The sequence below is a fragment of the Calonectris borealis genome, chromosome 3 (assembly GCF_964195595.1).
Source record: "Calonectris borealis chromosome 3, bCalBor7.hap1.2, whole genome shotgun sequence".
NCBI lineage: Eukaryota > Metazoa > Chordata > Aves > Procellariiformes > Procellariidae > Calonectris > Calonectris borealis.
Window position 1 is genome coordinate 28,197,922 of NC_134314.1, and position 21,001 is coordinate 28,218,922.

The following is a 21,001-nucleotide window of genomic DNA, read 5'->3' on the forward strand; positions in this document are numbered from 1 at the left end:
TCCAGGCACTTTTGCCAAGAGTCCATCTTCTGGGTTTTTCAACACATACTAGCGGAAGAACTTCTGTTTGTAATGACAGGCTATCCTCTCAACGGTCAAGAAGAAATGCCAGATTGTGGATGAGTATCAGCCACACCTAGGAAAAGGATAAAGTAGGCCCTATATTCTCATGAATATGAGAATTGCTCAGCTATTTTAGGGTTTCTAAACTTTACCAATGGAAAAAATTGGGGGCTTAGGGCAAAATCCTACATACTGAAATTAAACACACACTGTGTTAAAGCATCATATCTTTCTCAAATATACCTCTGTTTAATGGAGAAAATAACATTTGGGGAGTGATTTCCGCAAACAAGATCAAAATGAAAGAAGATCATAGTAAAGATTATCAGGTGCCTTAGCCTACATTAATCATGCATTCTGCTTGTGAAATAAAGAAATACGGGTACAGAACTACATTCTGCGCACCTAAAATATTTTATAGTAAATTACTTACCTTCACAGAGTTTCTGCTTTATAACTTCTTTAATTCTTGATATTGCAATATAGTCTTCAACATAAAATACGTAAGTTGATGAAGGCTTGTTGGCAATAGCTTTAAGTTCATCCTCCTCAATTTCTGAGCCAACACCAATAGCAAACAAAGTGATTTTATTTTTCCTTGCTTCTGCTGCTACGTCTTTGACTTCATCTTGGGACTTTCCATCAGTGAGAACAACGGCTATTTTTGTTAAAAATCTTGAAGATTTTGCAAAAAGATGGTCAAAGGCAAACTGAATAGCTCTTCCTGTTCTTGTATTTCCTCCCAAGTAGTGTATGGACTCCATTTCCCTGATGAGGTTCTCAGTGGATTCATGAGTTCCGAGGGGAATTTCTAGTACAGGGTAATCGCTGTACTGGACAACCCCAACTTGAATAAACTTTGGCCCTATGTCAAAATTTCTTGTAATATTGACAAGCCAGCTTTTGATTATTTCAAAGTTTTCTGGGCCAACACTGTAAGAGCCGTCTAAGATAAAAACTAAATCCGCCGGAGCAGTTCTGCAACCTAAAAAAAAAAAAAATCAAACAAATATTTTAATGAACTCTTCCACTTTCTTCTTCCAGAGGAAATATTTTTCATATCAATTACTGTTTGTATTAGAACCCATACCGACAAATACGTTCCATTAAAAAAAAAATCAGCTGGATTTATCAGAGAAAACAAGATTGTTTCTGTAAGCCACACAGATCCAACTTGGTATCTGAAAACCATACCATTTTCTGGTTTTAACATTATCACCAGAAACAACTATGAAAAATTCTAGAATTCAGTTCCTCAGCTGGCAATTGCATTTCATGCAATCAGCAGAGAGGAATACATTTTGGTTTTTTCCATATCTCTTTGTCTGCAGAGATGATAAACATAAAAACTCATTTTTGTTAGCAAACCAAGCACGCTGCAGAGGAAGGCTATAGTCTGAATACTCCAGAATTCAGCAGTAATATCCAATCCTTTTATAAATACATTTTAATTGACTTCTGACACTGCTGCATGGCACTTGCAGAACTAGTTACTATAAAATCCAGAGTCTCGATCGAATGTTGCTGGGAGCATATTCTGATTTTAGTAGAAGAAAAATGCTTAGTGAACGAGCTCAACCTCCAGAATATAAGATCACGTAAGCATTTAACAAATATAATGTAACTGCATGGTGACTTAGGCTCTCCTAGCTGTAGTCACTTATAAATGGAGCTTTCAGACTAAATCGCCAACTACAGGCCATGGACTCACACAAGCATTTCTATGGGACAGTCCTATACATCTTATATGCACATCCTCAGATGGAGGGAATAACTCTCTAGAGGAGAGAATCACTTTCCATCGACTGTTAAAGGAGCTTAGATAACTGACACACGAAGTGCCAAGGAGATGGCCAAAACCAGGAGAGATTATTTTGATCCCATGATATACAGCGTCATGGGGGTTGCTGAGTATTACTATGCTTTCTGTTTTGTGAAAGGTTGCAGCTCCACCACAGGAAGGAGAGCTTTGTCTTGTCCTGACATCTGCCTACGCACACTTCTGGTCAGGTCAAGATTTCACCTTCCTTGAAAGCAACTGACCACAGTCTGCTGGAGAGATGCTTTCGCAGTGCAGGTGGTGGTGAAGAGAGAAGACACTGGGAGAAGGAGCAAGGGGCGAGCAGAGTGCATCACTCTGTGGTCCAGGGATATGAATCACAGCGTAATTTCAGTTGGAAGGGACTTTGGACATCCTTGGACCCTGCTGAAAGCAGGCCCAGCTTAGAGCAGGTAGACTGAAAAAAATATGTGTCTTTCTAGAGACCAAAAGGAATTTTATGGAGCTTCTTGTAAAATACTGAAAATTGCTGGATTGAGAGCAAAACTGGAGGAAAAAGACCTACCCTGAAAGTATCATGTGGCCAGAGGAAAGTTTTCCAACTTCTTTTTATCCAGCCACTTTGTCTTTCAAAAAGCTACCTTGCGTTAACTTTTTCTTTTCCATAAACCAGATTTAGAGTACAAAACTTGGTTTGGTGGGGTTTGAGATGCTAATTTTGAAGAATATGAAAGAAGGTCTGCCCCAGAGCTGGGGTTACCTCAGCTTCCTCTCACAGAACCTTTATTTCTCTTATTTAGTTTCTCACATAACATTAAGCTATTCAAAATACGACTTCTGAAGAAATGAAAATATAAATACTCAAGACACAAGTTTAAATCAAGACTGGAACTTTACAGTTCCATCTGCCCCCTTGGGGGTTTCCAAGACAGAAAAAGAAAGAAAGATATCCCCTTCCAAAAGGAGACATAAGATGTTTAAGTTACTTATCATATATTATAGGATTTTCACCAGGAAAATTATACTGGAAAAAAATCACCATCAACGGAAGTGTACATGTGAATGTGAAAATGGATACTATAAATTCACGGCATGCTTTGAAGTTGCCCTTATCTGAAATATAAAAATTAAGACTTACTTGCTCTTGTTTCCCCATCTTCAGCTGAGATGTAATCATGAAGTAGCAGAATTAATAGCATCTGAAAAAATGCTACAAGCTGTGCCATGTGTATTGTATTTTCAAACTCTTGAGATTAAACTAGATGGGGAAGAAATGAAAAGAAAATACAGTGTTATTATATTACAAACCAAATCCAAACGTCTGTGTTTTAAAACCTGTGCATGAGGAACAACTTTGAATCGAATCTGCAAACCCAGATGTAAGGCCAAACTGCAATGGACCACAGACCCAAAAAGTGTCAGTCAGGCATGTAAGCCCAAAATTGAGATTCTAAACTCAACAACGCTCACCAGCCTTTCAGTTGAAGCTCAGTTTTCACCAAGGCACATTTATCTACTTCTCCTGCTAGATACATACATACATGAGTAGATTATATTCCCAGTTCTAGTTGCACTTGTCCAACCTCTATCCCACTCTGCAGCCATTATCCAAAGACTTGACAGCTACTGCTTCAAAATATGGCAAGCGTTCATGCATCAGGTACTGGTGGGGAGACATTACTTCAGCCTCAACCCACACACCGGGCTACTTCAGGGAGTCTGGGACACTTCCCACTCCTCTACCCCAGGGCTGAGACTGCCACCAGGAGTCAGGGTCTCAGCGAGCCCCAGCCCTCTCCCAGCAGAGCCAAGCCCTGCAGACTGTGTACCGTGACACCCAAGGTTACATGAATTATATGCATCTTCAACTTTTGATTTTTTCTTCTGTTTATGTCTCCTTTGTTATGGTCTCTGAATTATATCCCCAAAAGGGTCCTGAAGCAAACATGCAATTTTGGTCTCATTTCGCTGTCCTAAATATTATTTGACAAATGTACTTAAATAAAGCCATATTTATTAGTTATGTTTATTGCAAAAAAAAAAAGAATCATAATGGGAAGATACATTTTTGGAGTACTGTATTAGAGATCCATTCATTTCAAGACTCTGGGGAAAAAAAAAAAGCATACTGAATCTCTTTTGTATTCTGTCTTCTCATCCTCCAATGCAAAACGCAATTTTTCTAACTACATTTTATCCTCCACTATAAAACATGAACACCCTGACAGAAAAAGGGAGGATTAACTGCTGGTCTGAGTAAGTGCATGCACTAGTGACTGTAAACTGGCATGGGATGCCCAGAGAGGCTGTGGAGTCTCCATCCTTGGAGATACTCAAAAGCTTTTTGGACATGATCCTAGGCGACCGGCTCTAGAATTTGGACCAGATGACCTCCAGCGGTCCCTTTCAACTTCAACCATTCTATGACCCTTTGATTTCTACTAAACTACATGAACTTGTTCATGTAAGCACAGATTTGGTCAATCAAATGTCACAAATATAACAGAGGATAGAATTTTACAGTAACTTCTATCTATCTTTGCATATTTTAACAGAAACTTTTTTTCCCCATTGAGTTACTTGGTTTGCATTCAGAACAACATTGCCTTTGTGCTGCTCAGTAATTGGCCAACCAACCCACTGCTTTTAATTTTTCCCATATTTATGGGAAAATCTCTAAACCATGAAAAAAAAAGAAGCTAAATTCAGGACAAATTTTCAGTAGCAGTTCAGGGCCAATTCAGTGCACTACCCTTCAGTGTCACTAATTTAAATATTTTACATCTAGCCAGAAGACTAAATACTCCTCTTCTCTCTACAGGCTTCGCTTTGTCAGTCATGTTAGTCATCTATTACACGTTAGTTTATCACTAACATTCTTGCTGCTTTTTTCAGCCCATTTCCTAGAATTGAAATGCCTTCCTTGAATAAGGCCAAGACTCCTTCCCTTTTCATATCTTTCTTCTAGTCATAAACCTTTACTTATGCCTACACCAAAATGATCTACACACTCACCTAAAAGGTCAAATATAAATGAAAATATTTATTACACAACAAAATTAAAAGTCAACCTATTGGGGAGGGGGGGGAAATGAAATCTGTGTGTATTTGTCCTTTTTATATTGCTAATCTTTAATTTTGAACTGTTCAGGGTAGACAATGTGTGTCCACCACATTACCAATAATAAGGTACCGGCAGATGTTCTGAAACTTCTGTAGTGCTGGCAAATACTATTCTCCAAAAATACACCAAAATACAATTCAGTATGCCTATTGCAAGTGCCTCTTAGGAGAAGAAATAGGCAAATGGAAGTAAGTAACCATTTTATTTTCCAAGACTAGTCAAGAGAGTAAACTGAAGAGAACGCCATTTAATCACTATAACATACTGAGCAGCCATCAAGCAGCCCATAAGCTGTTATCTGCAACAAAATTCTACAGCAATTAAACATAGACCTTTCTCTCTAAAGATGTATATACCTGATACGATGTTTTAGGAAAATGATATGGGAAAAAGAGTTGTGGGGGCAAGACAATAACAAGTAGAGAGGTAGTAATTTCAATGTCAGGTTCATTTCTGGCAGATTCATGATCTGTATTTGCCAAATAGAAGATGTGCCACAAAATCAGTAAGTTGAATTACTCTGTCTTTTCAGTCAGCTGCTTTGCTTTTTCCACTGCTTATAAAGGACTCATTCCATTAAGACAAAAAAAAAAATTATCTCCACAAACAACCTCAAGAAATGCACAAAAGTCAATTTCCAGGAAACGCTACTCCTACCTAATATAATCCCCCAAAGTTAATAATGCAAAACCATAATTATTATGTTATTAAATATCACCTTCAGATTACAGATAATTGCAAGGTAACACCATACTTTGTTATTCATATTACCTTGCGTCAGATGGGTGAGAAACCAGATGAAGCACTTTGGGGCCTATGGGATAGGACATAAGATGCACTGTTCCAATGATGCTACACAAATACTGGGATGTCAACTTCATTTAAATAGATTAAGTGGCAGTTTCTTGTCCCAGCTATTTGAAAAAGGATCTCTTTAAGCTATGAAATTAAGTGTATAATGAATAGGCATGTAATACATGAGAAAATCTTACCATAGTAGAAGAGGACAATTCACATTGATTATTTCAGACTTGATGGTTTGTAAGATTCATCATTCTAAAATCACTTTCAGCCTTTTCCGTGGCAAGTGTTTACTGAAGGGTAAAACACATCTCTCATGAGGCCAAATTGAGCAATACCAAAGAAGAACATATGAAATTAAATCTATGTGGGAATTTGAAGAGCAGGTAACCGAAGAAGGACAACTGTATTCTTCGAGAATATCAGAAAAATGTTAGCCTATAACTGGAAAAAAAAGGCAGACTACTGTACAGAGAGCTGGTATATATCAAAAAGCCACAACGCTGGCCCCAATAAACTATAAAATCCTATAGATTCCTCCCACCAACAACTCCAATAAAAAAAGGTCCAAAAAATGGATAGGGAATAGTTGTGAAAAAGACAACTGAGTAAAATATCACAACAGTACCTAAACTATTTTTTGGTGTTTGTCATCTCTGTGGTTGTCTAAAGGGTTATTTATGTAAAATCCATAGAACCTATGTAAAAGGAAAATAAAAATCAAGCAGCTTAGTGACTTCACTGCATCAGTCTTCACTAAAAAGAGTACAGGGACTGCTACCATTAATATTGCACCTTTTTTTGAAAATAAAACAGCACACTAAATCTACAAAATTATTTTAACAACACAATCCCTGCAGCACAAAACTTGTATGTGCTCCGTGCCATAAGCGCAGGCACTTCAGGTCAGGTGGGGACAGCGGGATCCTGCTCACTGGCGCAGCTCTCCTTTCACCAACCCCTGCAGAAGCCATTAATGCCCTCCTTAAACTGCACTGCCCCCTTTCACCTCTGCTCATCCTTCTGCAAACATTTACCCACTGGTACCTTCAGGGATGAACCCCCCGGATCGGCAGGATCGAGAAAAGCTACAGGGAAGAGGAAGATGCTCAGAGCTGGCTGGGAGGGAAGGGGAGAGCAGGGGGCTGCAAGGAAGCCCTGTGCCCCCGAGGAAGGAGGTGCTCCACAGAAGCACTAATACTTCACCGTGGTGAAAGCAGCGTTTACTGGCTGTCCTGGAGTACAGCAAGCGTCAGGGAGCCTGGTTTAGGAGCAGAGGGGAAAGGTCATGTCAAAATCACTGCAAACAGGAGATGAGGGGTGTTACAGGGGAACTAGAAGTAAGGAAAGGAAAATTCATGGGGATATGCTGTGGTGTGCTCCATTCATACACCCAGCAGAAATGTGCTGTCCTCTGAATTTTTCAGTTCTGTGTTCTCCTTCTATCATTCATTTGCATTCACCTCACTCATGTATATATTTTAAACAACAGGCAAAAATTAATGGCACGCCCCTTGTATGACCCTGCTGGTCAGCTCTCATCAAGTTGTCTCAAAACTCCGCAAAACAGGAGTCCCGAAAGAAAAAAGGTAGAACAAGAAAGAAGAAACTTTTGCAAGTTCCTCCTGGCCCAAGCCCCACCTACCCAAACAGAGAGAACTGCTGCTCACCATGCAGCCCTGGCCTCGCGTGAGGGGCACATCCAAACTCGCTCTCGCTCCACCGGTAAAAGAAATAATACTGGGAATACTTTCACAAGCTATCAGGCATCAGTGTGGGGGAGCACAGGAGGGAATTACACGGCAGGAATCATATACGTCTCACTTCTCACAGTGAAGAATTTCCAGTCTTCACTAGTGAATGCTACAGCAGCCTTCAGTGTACGTCTTTAATCTTGAAAGACGTTAAAGTAATGAAACTATCACATCACAGCAAGATTTCTTTTGGTGAAAACCATGCTCCAACTTGTATTTCTTAAAAAGAATCAGTAAAATAATTTGCAAAACAAGCTTATCTGATGTGCAGAATCAAATTGTAATCCCTCAATGGATCAATTTTCCCATCTATTTGTGAGTCCTTCTGTATTTCATTTACAACAAAGCCGGAAAAATATGAGATACTGAACTTGAGAACTTCATTATAAGTATAAAGCCAAATAACTATTTAGTAGTCCAAAATGGGACTTATTAATAGAAACCAAAATTAAAAGGATAAACCCAAGACTTTAGCAACCTGCCAATGAGGATTCCAGGAATTATCCAGTGTTCAATTTATTTGAAGAAAATAATAATATACCACTGCACTTTTAACAGTCAAAGGAGATGCCAAACCAACAACTCCAGAGACCAAACTTCTATGTCTTGTCTACACAGTAATTATGGCATAGGCAACAGAAGTGTACTTGAAATTACTTACAGAAAGTACTTGCCCAAGTGCCTTATTGCTACCATGGAGAGGCCACGATTAATATCAGGACCTCTCCATTGACGTTGCCGAAAGCCAAAATTCATCACTGCTGATCATGTCCTTTCTATCTTCAGGTTTTTTAAGAGAAACAGAGAAAGTTGTCTCTATGGTGGTCCATGGAAGTGCTCACTGCTTTCTTCTCTGCCCTTAAGAGTTCTGCTGGCTGCTACGAGAAGTCGGGGTCCTTGTGCCAAACTTCTGCTGCTGGAGCGGTAGGAGCTGGGTCAGATTGTGGAGGGAAGCGCTAAGGGATGGTAAATCTGTCCCAGCACTGCACAGGCAGAGGGACAGGGATTCACACTTGCTCCTTATTTCCTCTGCATCTGCAAACAGTAGCCAGGACTCGATGATCCTTATGGGTCCCTTCCAACTCAAGATATTCTATGATTCTACGATATTATGCTAAGCTATGTGAAAAATAAAAAAACAGAAAAGAATATTTTAAATAAAACTTTTAGCCCCTGTCTTTTTCTAAATTATCTGTTGTGATTAGTTTGTGGTTTTCCAAACATAACCAGGAAAACACATTTATCAAACTGCTTTCCCACCTCTCAGTTATACCAAACCACTCCTAGTGTATGGAAGCTTATGGAAGAGAAATCCATACAGGGTTACTGAATAAATACACAGACGTTACATCCAGCTCAAGTAAAGGGTTGCGGACTGCGAGGGTATTAGTGGAGAAGTAGCATCTGTGTTACCGTATTTTTCAAGGCATCCCCCATAGTTATTCCATTTTTCCACCTTAAATGGGACAGTGCACTGCAACCAGAGGCTTTGTAATTCTGATGATGCACAGGGCAGCAGGAGCAAGCCTTTGGCTATCTCCCAACTCCACAAAACAGTTTAAATTAAAGCCGCAAGGGCCCTATCAGACATTAACTGAGACAGGATACTGGGTTGGGTGGACCTTTAGTGTGACTCATTATGGCCATTCTTCTGTTCCTCACTGTATGCTTTTTATCTTGGTTTTTTACATGCCACTTTGATAGCAAAAGGGAAACAGTCCCCTGGGATAAAATGGTCTATCTTGCACAGAGGGATCCCCAACAGCTTATGTAAAGGCCTTTGCTCTGAGCCCCCCCTGCTACTCTGGTAGAGTACACCAGCTATTTTTTAGTATTTTTGAGACTTGCATCAAGACTCAGGCAAGTTTCTGTGCATCTCAGAGTAAATGAAAGGCAAAACCATAGCATCAGGTCCTTGAACCATGACCCACAGGGCAGTAGTATAAGACCTAGTGTGAGTTCTCCACCAAAGCAGAGTTAGCAGAGTATTACTGCTATCTTCACCAAAGGCAGGAGAGAAAGAGGGTACAATAAAGCTTCGCTGCATCAGCCCATGCCCCGTGAACACATGGTCAGAGACAGATAAATTACAGCTTCCCCAACGCATATGCAGTTTTTGTCACATATAGGAGGAAAACTCAATGAAATTTGGAAATTGGTAACATACTGACTTACCTACATGCTGTGTCATTTTAGGCAGCTTTAACCAATTGGAGAGTTCCTGCAACATATTTCTTGCTTTATTCTGGGCGCTGCAATTCTGCTGTGCAGCAGCATTTGCACAAACAGGGCCACTGAACACCTCTGACTGGGAAGGCAATTGAACTCAGGTTTCCTACACAGTGGACATGTGGTACAGCCACTATTGAAACCAATAGCCTCTACTTGATTTTTGAATTAATTCAAAGCTGCCAGTGTGTTAGAGATGGCAAAGGCATGCAACTCCCAGAACAGCTTTGCTACGCAGAAGTGACAGAGGTTCAAATGACAGCATCTCCTGTATGCATACACAGCAGAAGAATTTCACATCCGAATTAAGTTTTCAGTAGGAAATTTAGGTGTCTAAGCAGGTTAGGCAGTATTTCCACTTTGCATTTAAGATGCTTAAAAGCAGCACCTTATGCATCTCAAAAGGCAGTTTACTGATGCAGTCTTTCCATATCCAGCTTTCCAGCGCCCAGATAAGTATATCATTTTGTTCTTCCCAGGAATACTCTCTGAAGAAAGTTTACATTTAGAGCAACCTGGAATCTTCCAGAATCAAAAATATTTGCTCTTCAGTGCAGTTTTCTCACTATTCAAATTGGGGAATGGAGAGACAGAGAGAGAGAGAGAGAGATATTTCCTTTCTCTGAAAACCCTGGCTTCTCTGCTGCATGAAGATTTCTTGCTGAAGAACTACACTGAAGAAATATACTGAAAGGAGAAGTTCCTTCCTTTACTTCTTCCCATTGCCTAGCTACCTCCCAAGAAGGAAGCCAGGAAGGTTATGATTTTAACCTTTTCCAGCATTCCGAGAAAATAACCTGACTAAAGGTTATACATATTATCTCGCCTTCCAAGTATAAATTAACACTTCTCTCATATTACGTCACTGTATAAACATCTCTTAATTCAACTAGAGATTGTTAGGTTTGGCCTACAAAGGAACAAATATTAAAACATTACAACAACAATGATTAAAAGGACATACAGGAGATTCTTCGCATTTCCAAAACTTATGCAATACTACAGAAACTGTACAGCAAGAGAAAAGCAACCCTGAAAATCCTGATTTATACACATTAAATAATGTGGAAAAGTAATGCCATATTGCATCACCTTCTTTTTATATTTGTTCTCTCTGTTTTCAAAATTAATGAGTTTTATAAATAAAATGTTAGGGCAATTTACATTTAACTATTTATTCCTAACTCTACCTTATACTACCAGTCCTAAGCATTCAAAAAGTCTATGAGGTTACTCCAAGTGAGTTACTTTTAACAAGTAATCTGTATTTACTTCCACTTGGATTTCAGTCCCATTCTGCATACATTTTCCACATATTGTTCCTCTCCATTTATTTTTCTTGGTGGGCACAACTGATGAGGTTATTATACTTGCAAACATTTAAAAGAATAACAGCATTTCCTGGGAAGGGTGAGGCTGTGAAGACATCATTAATTTAGGCTCAGTTTACACATGCATATATGTACATAAATGCAGCATTGTGTATAAATAGATAAAAACGCCTACAGTACATTAGTATTCCCCATACCATTTCTTTCTATTTCTATGTTGGAATGAACTATTTTGGCATAATCACCAGTATAATTGCATTCATACCAGGAGTGTTCTACAACATTAAATATATAACTACAGAGTAGTTCAGACGAGTTTTTATTAAGAGGGGTCAAGAAAGCAAATTATGTGTTTAAGTTACACATATTGTGAGGTTTTGTTTGGTTTTTTTTTTTAATAGTTAGTACTAGTGCAAGAAGAATGAAAAGTAGCTGTAAAATGGTTCCGTCCTGGCTAAGCAATATCTGTACTTAGTCTATATAAGAATACATGGCTATATAAAGTACACAGTTAGGGTACACAGTTTGAGATATTTTATTTCCTAACCCTGAAATCAAGCAGAAAGCATTGCCTGGACTCCCTTAAAAAGCAAAGGCTAATGGGGCTTTTGCTTGGGCCCTCCTTCCCATTCCCACCATCTTTGCTGTCTCTGTGGCAGGGGTATGATGCACAGCTTTGTCTCCCCTCTCTCTAGAGGCCTAAAAGCTTACCTGATAGACAGACTAGAGAACAGACATCTCCAGACAGAGCTGGAGAAACACATGAAAGAAGTGAGGAGAGATGCAGGCAAAGACCTATTGCAGCTGAGTAAGTGAGTATATCAAGTCCACAGCTGCAGCAATGGGAGCTGTGCAGTGTCGACGGCAAAGCGACCTGGGTTAGCTGAAGGTGAATGTCCAAGCACCTGCAGAAAATGAATGAATATTGGAGACCTCAGGGAAACAGTAGCATCACATCTCATCTGCATTTTCAGAAATCAATCTCACCTGTCTCTGTATATACATCTGCGATCCCTCAAGTATGCACTACGGTGGTCTGTTCCTGCTGCTCAAATGTTATTTTGGATTTATCCCCCAAAGCTCAGTAAAGGCGTTAACAACTACTTCAAGTTTATGCTTGATTTTCCCTTTGCTTGTGCCACAGGCACAATTTAAATCTCTCATTAAAAATGGTTGACTTAACAGTCAAAAGAGCATTGCCCAAACTACTGACAAAGCAAACCAGTTTAATCTTCACTCCAAAAGACACTTTAGAGATAGGTAAGGAAAAAACCAATGAACCAGTTTAAATGAAACTCTTCTGCAACATGATTACAATTTCCACTATTAGACGTATTCAGTATAAACAAAATAAACCCACAGGAGTTAGTACTACATGATAAGATTACACTCCATATTTATAGCTTTGATATGTATACTGCATAAAGTATTATGCAGATTATATAAAGGAGCAGAGAGGATTAAAGAAATTATCATATTTTCGGCAGATTTCAGAAAGAAGGCTTTGTGTCAACCGTATAAAGGCTTCATACCAACTTCAATGCTGTACATCGCAGACCAAAGTAAGCAGTTGATATATATTATAACCCAAGCAAGAAGATACATATTTCTGAAAGCAAAGAATCCTCTTAAGTGGGATGGGCTGACTGTTTATTTTTCATATGATTCAGTAAAGCACAGCAAACCCACAGACTCCTCCAGTCTACAGCAGAGAAAGTTTGTATTCATGCTCCAACATCTGAAGTCACAAAAGGCTTGTATTTTTAAATCAAATTTATTCTGGCACTTTGCACTTTGCTGGATTTATTCCCACTCCAAGAGGATCCGGTGCCAGGTGCTGGCAATTACTTATTACGGGTTAAAGAAAAAGGAGGCTTACCACAGCATTTGAGCTGATACATGACTGATTGGAAAACAATATAGGATGGGCAACTTATGTAAGCAACCACAGCTGGCAGCACAGCATTCTGGCTGCAAAAAATGAATTTGAGGTCTCCCTGGAAACCATGATTTCATCCCGCCTGTGAAAAGCCCATGCTGCTATTTCTCTTTTTATCACGCAACTTGAGATTCCACAGAATTTTCCCTCCTTGGACAGACCCAAGGAAAACACAACAGCTAATCAATAGGATAAAATCTGACACTCAAACCGTACAGTTGAAATTAACCTAGCATACAGTAATAGGATTCTGCGTAAAAAACATTTGAACCTACTCCTACAGGAAATCCAAAAGGTTGAATGTTGAGTGTGCACAGGTATATGTATCTATGTTACCAAACAGGGAAACAGAAAACAATTTAATACAAATGACTACCTGGAGCAATAGTTTGGGAGACCATTTCGTCTGAGCTAAGGAATGTAGAGTTCAATTGCGCCAGTGACAATTGTTGGTAAACAGAAGGAAAACAGTCACCTGGGCACATTAGGCAATAACTGGAAAATATATATAATAATTATATATAATTACATATAATTATATATAATTTAGCAGTGAAACCACTATAGAAATTGGCTCAAGTCGGAGAGAAAGGTACAACAACCTTTAACAACGAACGTTGACAGAAAGAGTCATAAAGGCAACATAAGAACAGAACCAATCCAAGTAAGAACTTCTAATGCAATTTAAAGACTACGTTAGGATCATGCCTAGTTGACGAGATACACAGAATTGCTCATCCATTACTGCTGTGGTCTCAAAGTCCTCAGAAAAGCAAGCCAGCCAAGGATTCAGAAACATTGTCAGTGCTACCAAATTCAGCTAGGTCCTGATATGTCAGATACACATTTCTGCCAATAGCTCCTCACTCACTTGTTTCTTTTCCCCTAACATTTATTTTCTTTCCATTTTTTAATTTTTGTTCTCCACTTTTAAAAAAGGAAGGGTAGGGCTGGCTTAGCTGAGATGTTATTTGCAATGTGATGACTGCAAGATTTGCTGTGAAAACAAGAGAGAAGCAGTAAGAAATACACAACAGGTGATTTAAAATAAGTTTGCCATGAGAAGGAAAGAATAAGTCTATGGGCTCTGTTTGCCTCCTGCAAGTAAGAGCCAGCATCAGAAATAGAAGTTATATTTTCTGTCTTCCTATCTTTTTCTTCTATTCATTTGTCTTGTTTATCCCTCAAACAGGTTTGGATTCCAGCATCAAGCACTACGGATCAAGCCCATTAGTGTTATTCATTGTCTTTTTCCACAAATTATACTTAATGTTATTCTCAGTGTTAATTTAAGTACTGTCAAATGCTGCAGGGGATAAGAATGATGACATGGACCGCTGCTTTAGCTGAAGGTTTCAAAACTTTATTTGAAAGCTTAGTCCTTTCCAATTCTTTAACGGTCCTCCCTCTTTTTCCCTCATTTCCAGACACATTCAATAAAAGGCAAAACAGATTCATCTTTTTTTTTTTTAAATAGCAATCCATAGCCATGGGAAAAGCTGGTTAAAGTCTCTGTTCAAGCTTCAAAACTTGATTTTATTGTTTTACACTATAGAATGAATGGATGTTTAACTTAGTACAACAGCCTTTAGACTACATATAAAGGTATCATGAAGTAGACTGGCCTTTAAAACATTTGATTACATGTTAGCATTTTGACAATGAAACATAAACTCACTGACATCAAACCAAGAAGAGTCATATGAGGTAAACAGACAAAAAAGAATTTTAAGTTTTCCAATTATACGTTTTTTAAATGATAGGGTTTTTTTTACTTAGGCTTGTTTTTACTGAAAATGTTGACAAGTCATTCAAAGGAGGCTGTGATTGCTGAAGGAATGGAAATGGTAGAAATTCTAGAGGAATTTAGGACCTGAACTAGTAAAAACATTGAAAGCACTCCAGTTGTCTTCAGTGGAGCTAAATCAGACCCCTAGTATTTTAAACAGTTTTTTGAGGGAAGAAAACAGAAATTTAGCACATTCATGCTCAAAGGGGAAAACGTAAACATTTGCTGTTTCAAGTATATACAAAATGTGGAACTTTGAGAAACGCTTGCAGTGCCAGACAGAGCATGATCCCAAGCAAAAATTAAAACCGTGCAAAATTCACACGCTTAGCTGCTTTTCACCTGCAAGAAGACTAAAGATATTCCAGCAAGTATTCAAGATCACTTTCTTTACAATGTGATGACTCTTACAGCCTGTTATATGAAGACAATTATTTGTATTACATTCATAAAGTATGAAAGTTCTTCCTGGTCCCTACCATATGTTTTTCCTTGCTTGGTTGTGTACCAAGCAACTAAGGACACAGTAGCTGCAGAGTTGAGTAACTAATGAATGGACACATCACACCAAGAAGGTTTTGCAGACGTGCAGGGAGGGGGGAAGGCCAGGGCCATCCAGCACTACCCAACCCGTGTCTCTGGGTACTACCTCCCCAGCAAATTCCTGTGTATTCCTCTGCTTTCAGCTTTGTTTCACACAGGTAAATAGCATTAAGAAAAAATACAAAGTAAGCCAGCAGATACCATCCAAACCTCACCCTCGATGTTGTAAATCGCTTTCACCAGAATTTCCCAATCCCCCAGACAGGCATCAGAACAAGGAGCTGTTTGAAGTTGTACATGAAAGTACACACATTTAGAAGAGAAATGCCATTTCAACGTCCATACAGTTAAGTGAAAGTTCATCTGCTTTGCCAAAGCCATTATGTGTGATCTTGGGAAGAGAAAGGATCATCCAGGATATTTTTGTCATCTAGTTTGACCCCTGTATGCATAAACTATAGATCGTTTACAAGTAACTGAATTAAACTGCATTTTTAAGAAAAATACCTAATCTTGATTTAATGACTCGAGTGCATCCCTCCTCTCCCTAACCCCCTTAATCTTTTCCACTGTTTAATCAGCCCCACTTTTAAGAAACTGCATCTTATTTCAAAGATGAATTTGTCTGAATTTCCAGCCACTAGTTCTGCCTATGACTTTCTCAGCAAAACTGAAATGTCCCCCCGACTCCCTTCTGTCTGTATGTATACATAGACCAAGCCACCACTCAGTCCTGTCCTTCATATACTAAACAACTTGACCCTCGTAAGATTCATGTTGCTGTACTTGTTTTCCAAATCCCTTCTCTTTTTTGTTACTTTCCTTTGAACTCTATTTTTGACACAACGTTTTTGAGGTGTGGACATAGAACAGGGGCACAATATTTTAGCGTGCTTGTTACTGTAAGATCCCAGATTAAATCCCTGTTTCTACTCAAAAGCCTTGTGCTTCACACATCCAAACACACTGGTCTATTTTGTCCAAGCCCTGGAGCAACAGCGCATATTGAGGTGATTATCTACTGAATAGTGACACCAAAAAAACCAACATCTCTGAGGTAACCTACAAAGAATAATCTGATTACAATGATTATTCAGGATGATCTCAGAAGCACTGCTGTTCGTCGGTATCCCTTAGTGTCTGCTAATGAACCCGTTTCTAATTATTTACAGAATGGCCTTTGCTGAAGCAATTTAGCTCCTTTGGGGGGAGAGGGGGACGGGGTGCGGCATTGCCACAAGTCACTAAGAGAGAACCAAGAGGAAGGTCAGATCTCTGGGAAGGCTCTGTAGGACTCCTGGGGCATAGGGAGCGAGGATGGGGAAGCTGCATGCAGTCCTGGTCAATATTGTTCTGGGGCTGTGGGAGACTAAGTGGGAAACAGGAATAAAATCGGGATCTCTTCCTCTCTCCCCCATCCCCAACCTCCCTACCTAAATGCAGAGAAAGCTGCGGGGAGATCTCGGTGTAGTCTGCAGCTACCTAGAGGGAAGGTGTAGAGGAGACGGAGGCAGACTCTTCTCACAGCCACACAGTGGGAGGACGAAGGGAATTGCCAACTTAGTGCAAGGGAAACATTTTCTACCAGGAAGATGGCGAGACACTAGAAGAGGTGGCAAAATCTCCATCAAAATCTCCATTCAAACCTGGACTGAACAAGACCCTAGCCAGCCTATGTTAACTGGGTCTGCTTTAAGCAGAGGCTGGACCGGATGATCTCAGGAGGTCCCTTCCAACCTCCATGTTTCTGTATCTCTGCAGTTCCTTTCCAGTACCCCTCCTTCTCACTCTTCACAGTACAATTTCCAGGGCACTTGCCCTCGAGGTGCACGGCCCCCATCCCTCAGGGACATCACCCTTCTCCAAGCCATTTGCTTTTCTGAGCTATTCTGTTGCAGAACAGGGCCTATGAAGGTAAGAGGAGAGTGTGAGGAAGAGCAGACAGAGGAAGAGGTGGGACAGGGTGAGGAAAGTAGGCCCTGCCCTCCTTCATATGGGGCTTCAGGGGCGGCCACTGCCACCCGTCTTATTTTGACCTCTCCTCTTGGCAACAAGACCAGCAGAGAGCTGAGTAACCAGGAGACAAACTTTGGGTATTCTGAGTACACCCAGCAGCTCCTTCATATCTCACCCATCACATGCACAGAATATGCAGCCATATTCCCGCACGTGAGATGTCTACCAGACGTCTTCCAGTTTGAAGTCAGCAGTGACAAAATAGTACTTTTTTTTCATTGTGACACCTCAGAGGTGCTTAAGAAGGAATTTATCTTGTGGTCAGAGGCAATAGGAGCCTTTGTAGAAGACATGCACCAGCTCTTCAGCTTTCAACCTTCAAAGTGGCCTTTTATTGCCTGTGATTCTTTAACAAGTAGTGGTGGCTTTCCCCCTTTCACGAGTAACTCCAGCTCTTCTCTTTTGTTGTTTAGGGGTCAGTGTTTGTATTAACACGTTAAAAATGTTCCCTATGTCTCTTTGTGTGCTTGAATTTTCACATGTGATACTTCGTAGCTGGATACATAGCTCTGTATCTGTATCATAACTGCCTAGCTATCACATTCTTGTTTTATGATGAGCCATACCCTAGGTGATGCTGGGGAGCGATTCTTCCACTACTAAACTAGCAGAACCGCAAGTACCATCTCATCTCTCCCTATGAAAAAGTCCCTGAACCCTGTAATACTGCTATAATCATTTACCTCCAGTATCTTTGCTTTTTCTTTTATCTTACTCCAGACAATATCTGTGCTATTGGCCACTTGTTTAATCTTCAGACATTCACTAATCAGGAGTTAATAGTACAATAGGAGTACAACTCCAAATCTCCAGGATACCATGAGGAAAACTACCCTCAAGTATGAGGTGTTTGTTTTTACAACAATTACAACAGTCAGGGCCATGCAAGTTTGTTATGCACTTGCAAATTCTCAGAAATCTCAATGTTCAAAACTGCAGAAAATTATTCTTCAGCCATTGCAGACAATTCCCTGCAATGTGGCACTGAAGGATGGAGTGGGGGTGGAGGGCAGCATCCTGTTCCACCTTGCCAGGTTACAGCACACGGGAAGAAGGCAAATTCTTTCCTCCCACTCTATGTCTATGAAGAAATCTTCAACATATGGGTCAGAGAGTCATCTGGGCCCCAGGGATGAGATTTGCTACTATACTCAGCAGTGATCCCTGACAGTCATAAGCAGTCATCACCCACACACCTCTTAGGTTTCCACCAGGGAACCAGAAGAAATAAGGCAATTTTTTCCCTTCTTTTGAGCAATAATTAAATATTATTTAGCACAAAGACCATGCTACCTCAGACTACTCTGACAGATTATATGTTTTACAATATTATAGCCTATACAGTAAATAGCTGAAGACTTTCCCATTCTGCCTCCTTCATGCCATTCCACTTGCAACTTTTCTGTTCAAGAGAACAGAGCAAACAGTTCTGCCCTTTGTTTCTTTTTGACATTAAGGGCCCTAGAATTTGTTAATAAGTCAGGAGTATCACATTTCTGAATCAGGCAACTTGACTTAAATTAGCAACGGGTGAACTAAATGGCCATTAGAGGTTAGAGCAGTTTAGGCAACATTTTTTCTTTCAAAAGCACACATGAATTTTTCCAAAGTAGTTCCCGTATCTCAAAACATACAAAACATGTGTAACTTATTTTCCATAGAGTCCATTAAGAAATGCCGACTGTCATCAACGTAGGTTGTAAAAGAAAGAATAAAACAACATGGCACACTTTCTAGGACCTATGACAAGTTGCTTACACTGTATATTGATGGTATCAGACAGGCCTGAACAAAATACAGGTCATGCTTTCTTGCATAAGCAGGTGTATAACTCACCTTTCAGAGAAATCCCACAAATTGAAAAAGCAGATTTTATATTGTCGTAAATTTTAATACATGGTTTTCAAAAAAAGTAAAAGGAATACAATATGTTATTATTCGCGCCAGAAATTTGACATTTCTAAAGATGCCAGATGCATTTTCAGACATATTCCAGAGTTATTCAAGTTGAGATGGGCTTTTTTTTTAAATGGCAAAACTGGTGCTCTTAGAAAAATGGGTAGATTTGGGGTTTGTTTGTTTGCTTGCTTGTTTTAAAAAGCTGAATTTATATACAAGGGAGAATTCTAATATATTCTGTGTTCCCAACAACACAAAATCTTGAGCATCGCTTACAATGTTTCAGAGCAAACACAGTGTTTCCAGGGTTTATTCTGGCACTTGAAGCTAAGGATTATACAGCTGGACAAAAGCACCATGCACGCAGTCTTAGTGACTTCATATAAAGAAGGCTTGTGGAGATAAATTCATCTGTTAAATGTCAGTTCCAATCTGTATTTCTTACAGTAAATGAAAAGCCATGGTTTAAAAGCATTACTAGCACAAATTCTTCAGACCATGGTGTTCTGCAGCCTCCCTTTTGGGAGCAATCCTTTTTAATTATATCCAATCCTTAACCTTCTGCAAGCATTCCTAAGAGTTTATCACCAGATAAACTAAACTATCACCAGAACACTAAAGATGCTGGAGGTAATAATAGCACGTTTTTACATTTTTTTGCTCCCATTAATTTTTAAATACTTGGTGCAAAGTAGTTACTTACAAAATGAGATGCTGCTAGTGCCTGTCATGGTACAAACCAAAACCTCCAGATTCATCAGAGTTCAGTGCCTGCATTTATGCTACGGAGCACCAACATAAAACCATTTGTTTTATATTTGCTCTCGATAATGCACAAGGTTCATGTTCATTTCTATAGTGTTATTAGAAAATATCTATTAGCTTTTAAATTGTGGGATTCATAAACTGTCAAAAATATAGCAAGCCAGCAGCATGAACAACCATTAAACAAACACAGAACAAGATAAAGAAAATAAAATGTTCTATACCCAACTTACCCGACATATAGCAATAAAGAATTTATGCTAGACAACATACACAAAAAGAGTTCAAAATGGATCCAGATGAAGACTTTCTAAACATATTCCCTTTTATATGATGTTCCCTGTCTATGAAGTTTGCTTCATAGACAAAGTTTTAATAGACTTAATTAACATGAATTTAAAAAGACAGGCTCAAAAATGCATTAAAGCTTTATTTCTATATTTCAGTCCTCTACTAAGGTAAGAGGTAAGAACACGGTACAACTAATAGGTGTTGAAAACTCTACACCAGAAGGCAACCTCCTGGTGGTGAAGGGTAGTCTGGAGTCAGGCACAGCCTTTGCTGGGCAAGTCTTGTCCGTCAGTGCTACAGAGCATCACTGAGTGAGTGTCAGAGAGACATTTCTTCAGTTCTGCTCAGAGACATCTCGAATAGGGAAATCCTAAAGAAGCTATTGAGTGTGCTATTGCTCGAAGCAGTATGAACAATGCATTTGTGTACTTTAATTTTGTGGCTTTGTTTCTAATACAGCAACACACACACACATGTTTGCCATTATCCTCGATTGAATAAATCAGACTTTTCACATAGCTTTCCTCTTCATCTAGTAAGAAGCATAATTTCTACCATAGTTGACACATACACATCTCACTTTGGTCCAGTGTAAACAACAAATGCTTCCTGAGTGATGCGGCTTGCTTTTGGAGGCCTAACACCCAAAACAAATCAGAGCTCTCTAGTGTTGATGA

The 21,001-nt window shown here is 39.5% G+C and overlaps 1 protein-coding gene across 2 annotated transcripts in view; it reads right to left on the reverse strand.

The window, feature by feature from the left end:
* Nucleotides 1-3,095, reverse strand: part of COL21A1 (collagen type XXI alpha 1 chain) — a 92,026-nt gene extending 88,931 nt beyond the window's left edge. For both annotated transcript variants that reach the window (XM_075145246.1, XM_075145247.1), the window contains exons 1-2: nucleotides 2,982-3,095; nucleotides 497-1,048 (exon numbers count right to left, since the gene is read on the reverse strand). In XM_075145246.1, coding sequence (XP_075001347.1) covers nucleotides 497-1,048; nucleotides 2,982-3,069 — 640 coding nt within the window. In that variant the 5' untranslated portion in view covers nucleotides 3,070-3,095. The remainder of the gene's footprint in view (nucleotides 1-496; nucleotides 1,049-2,981) is intronic.
* Between the last annotated feature and the right edge of the window lie 17,906 nt (nucleotides 3,096-21,001).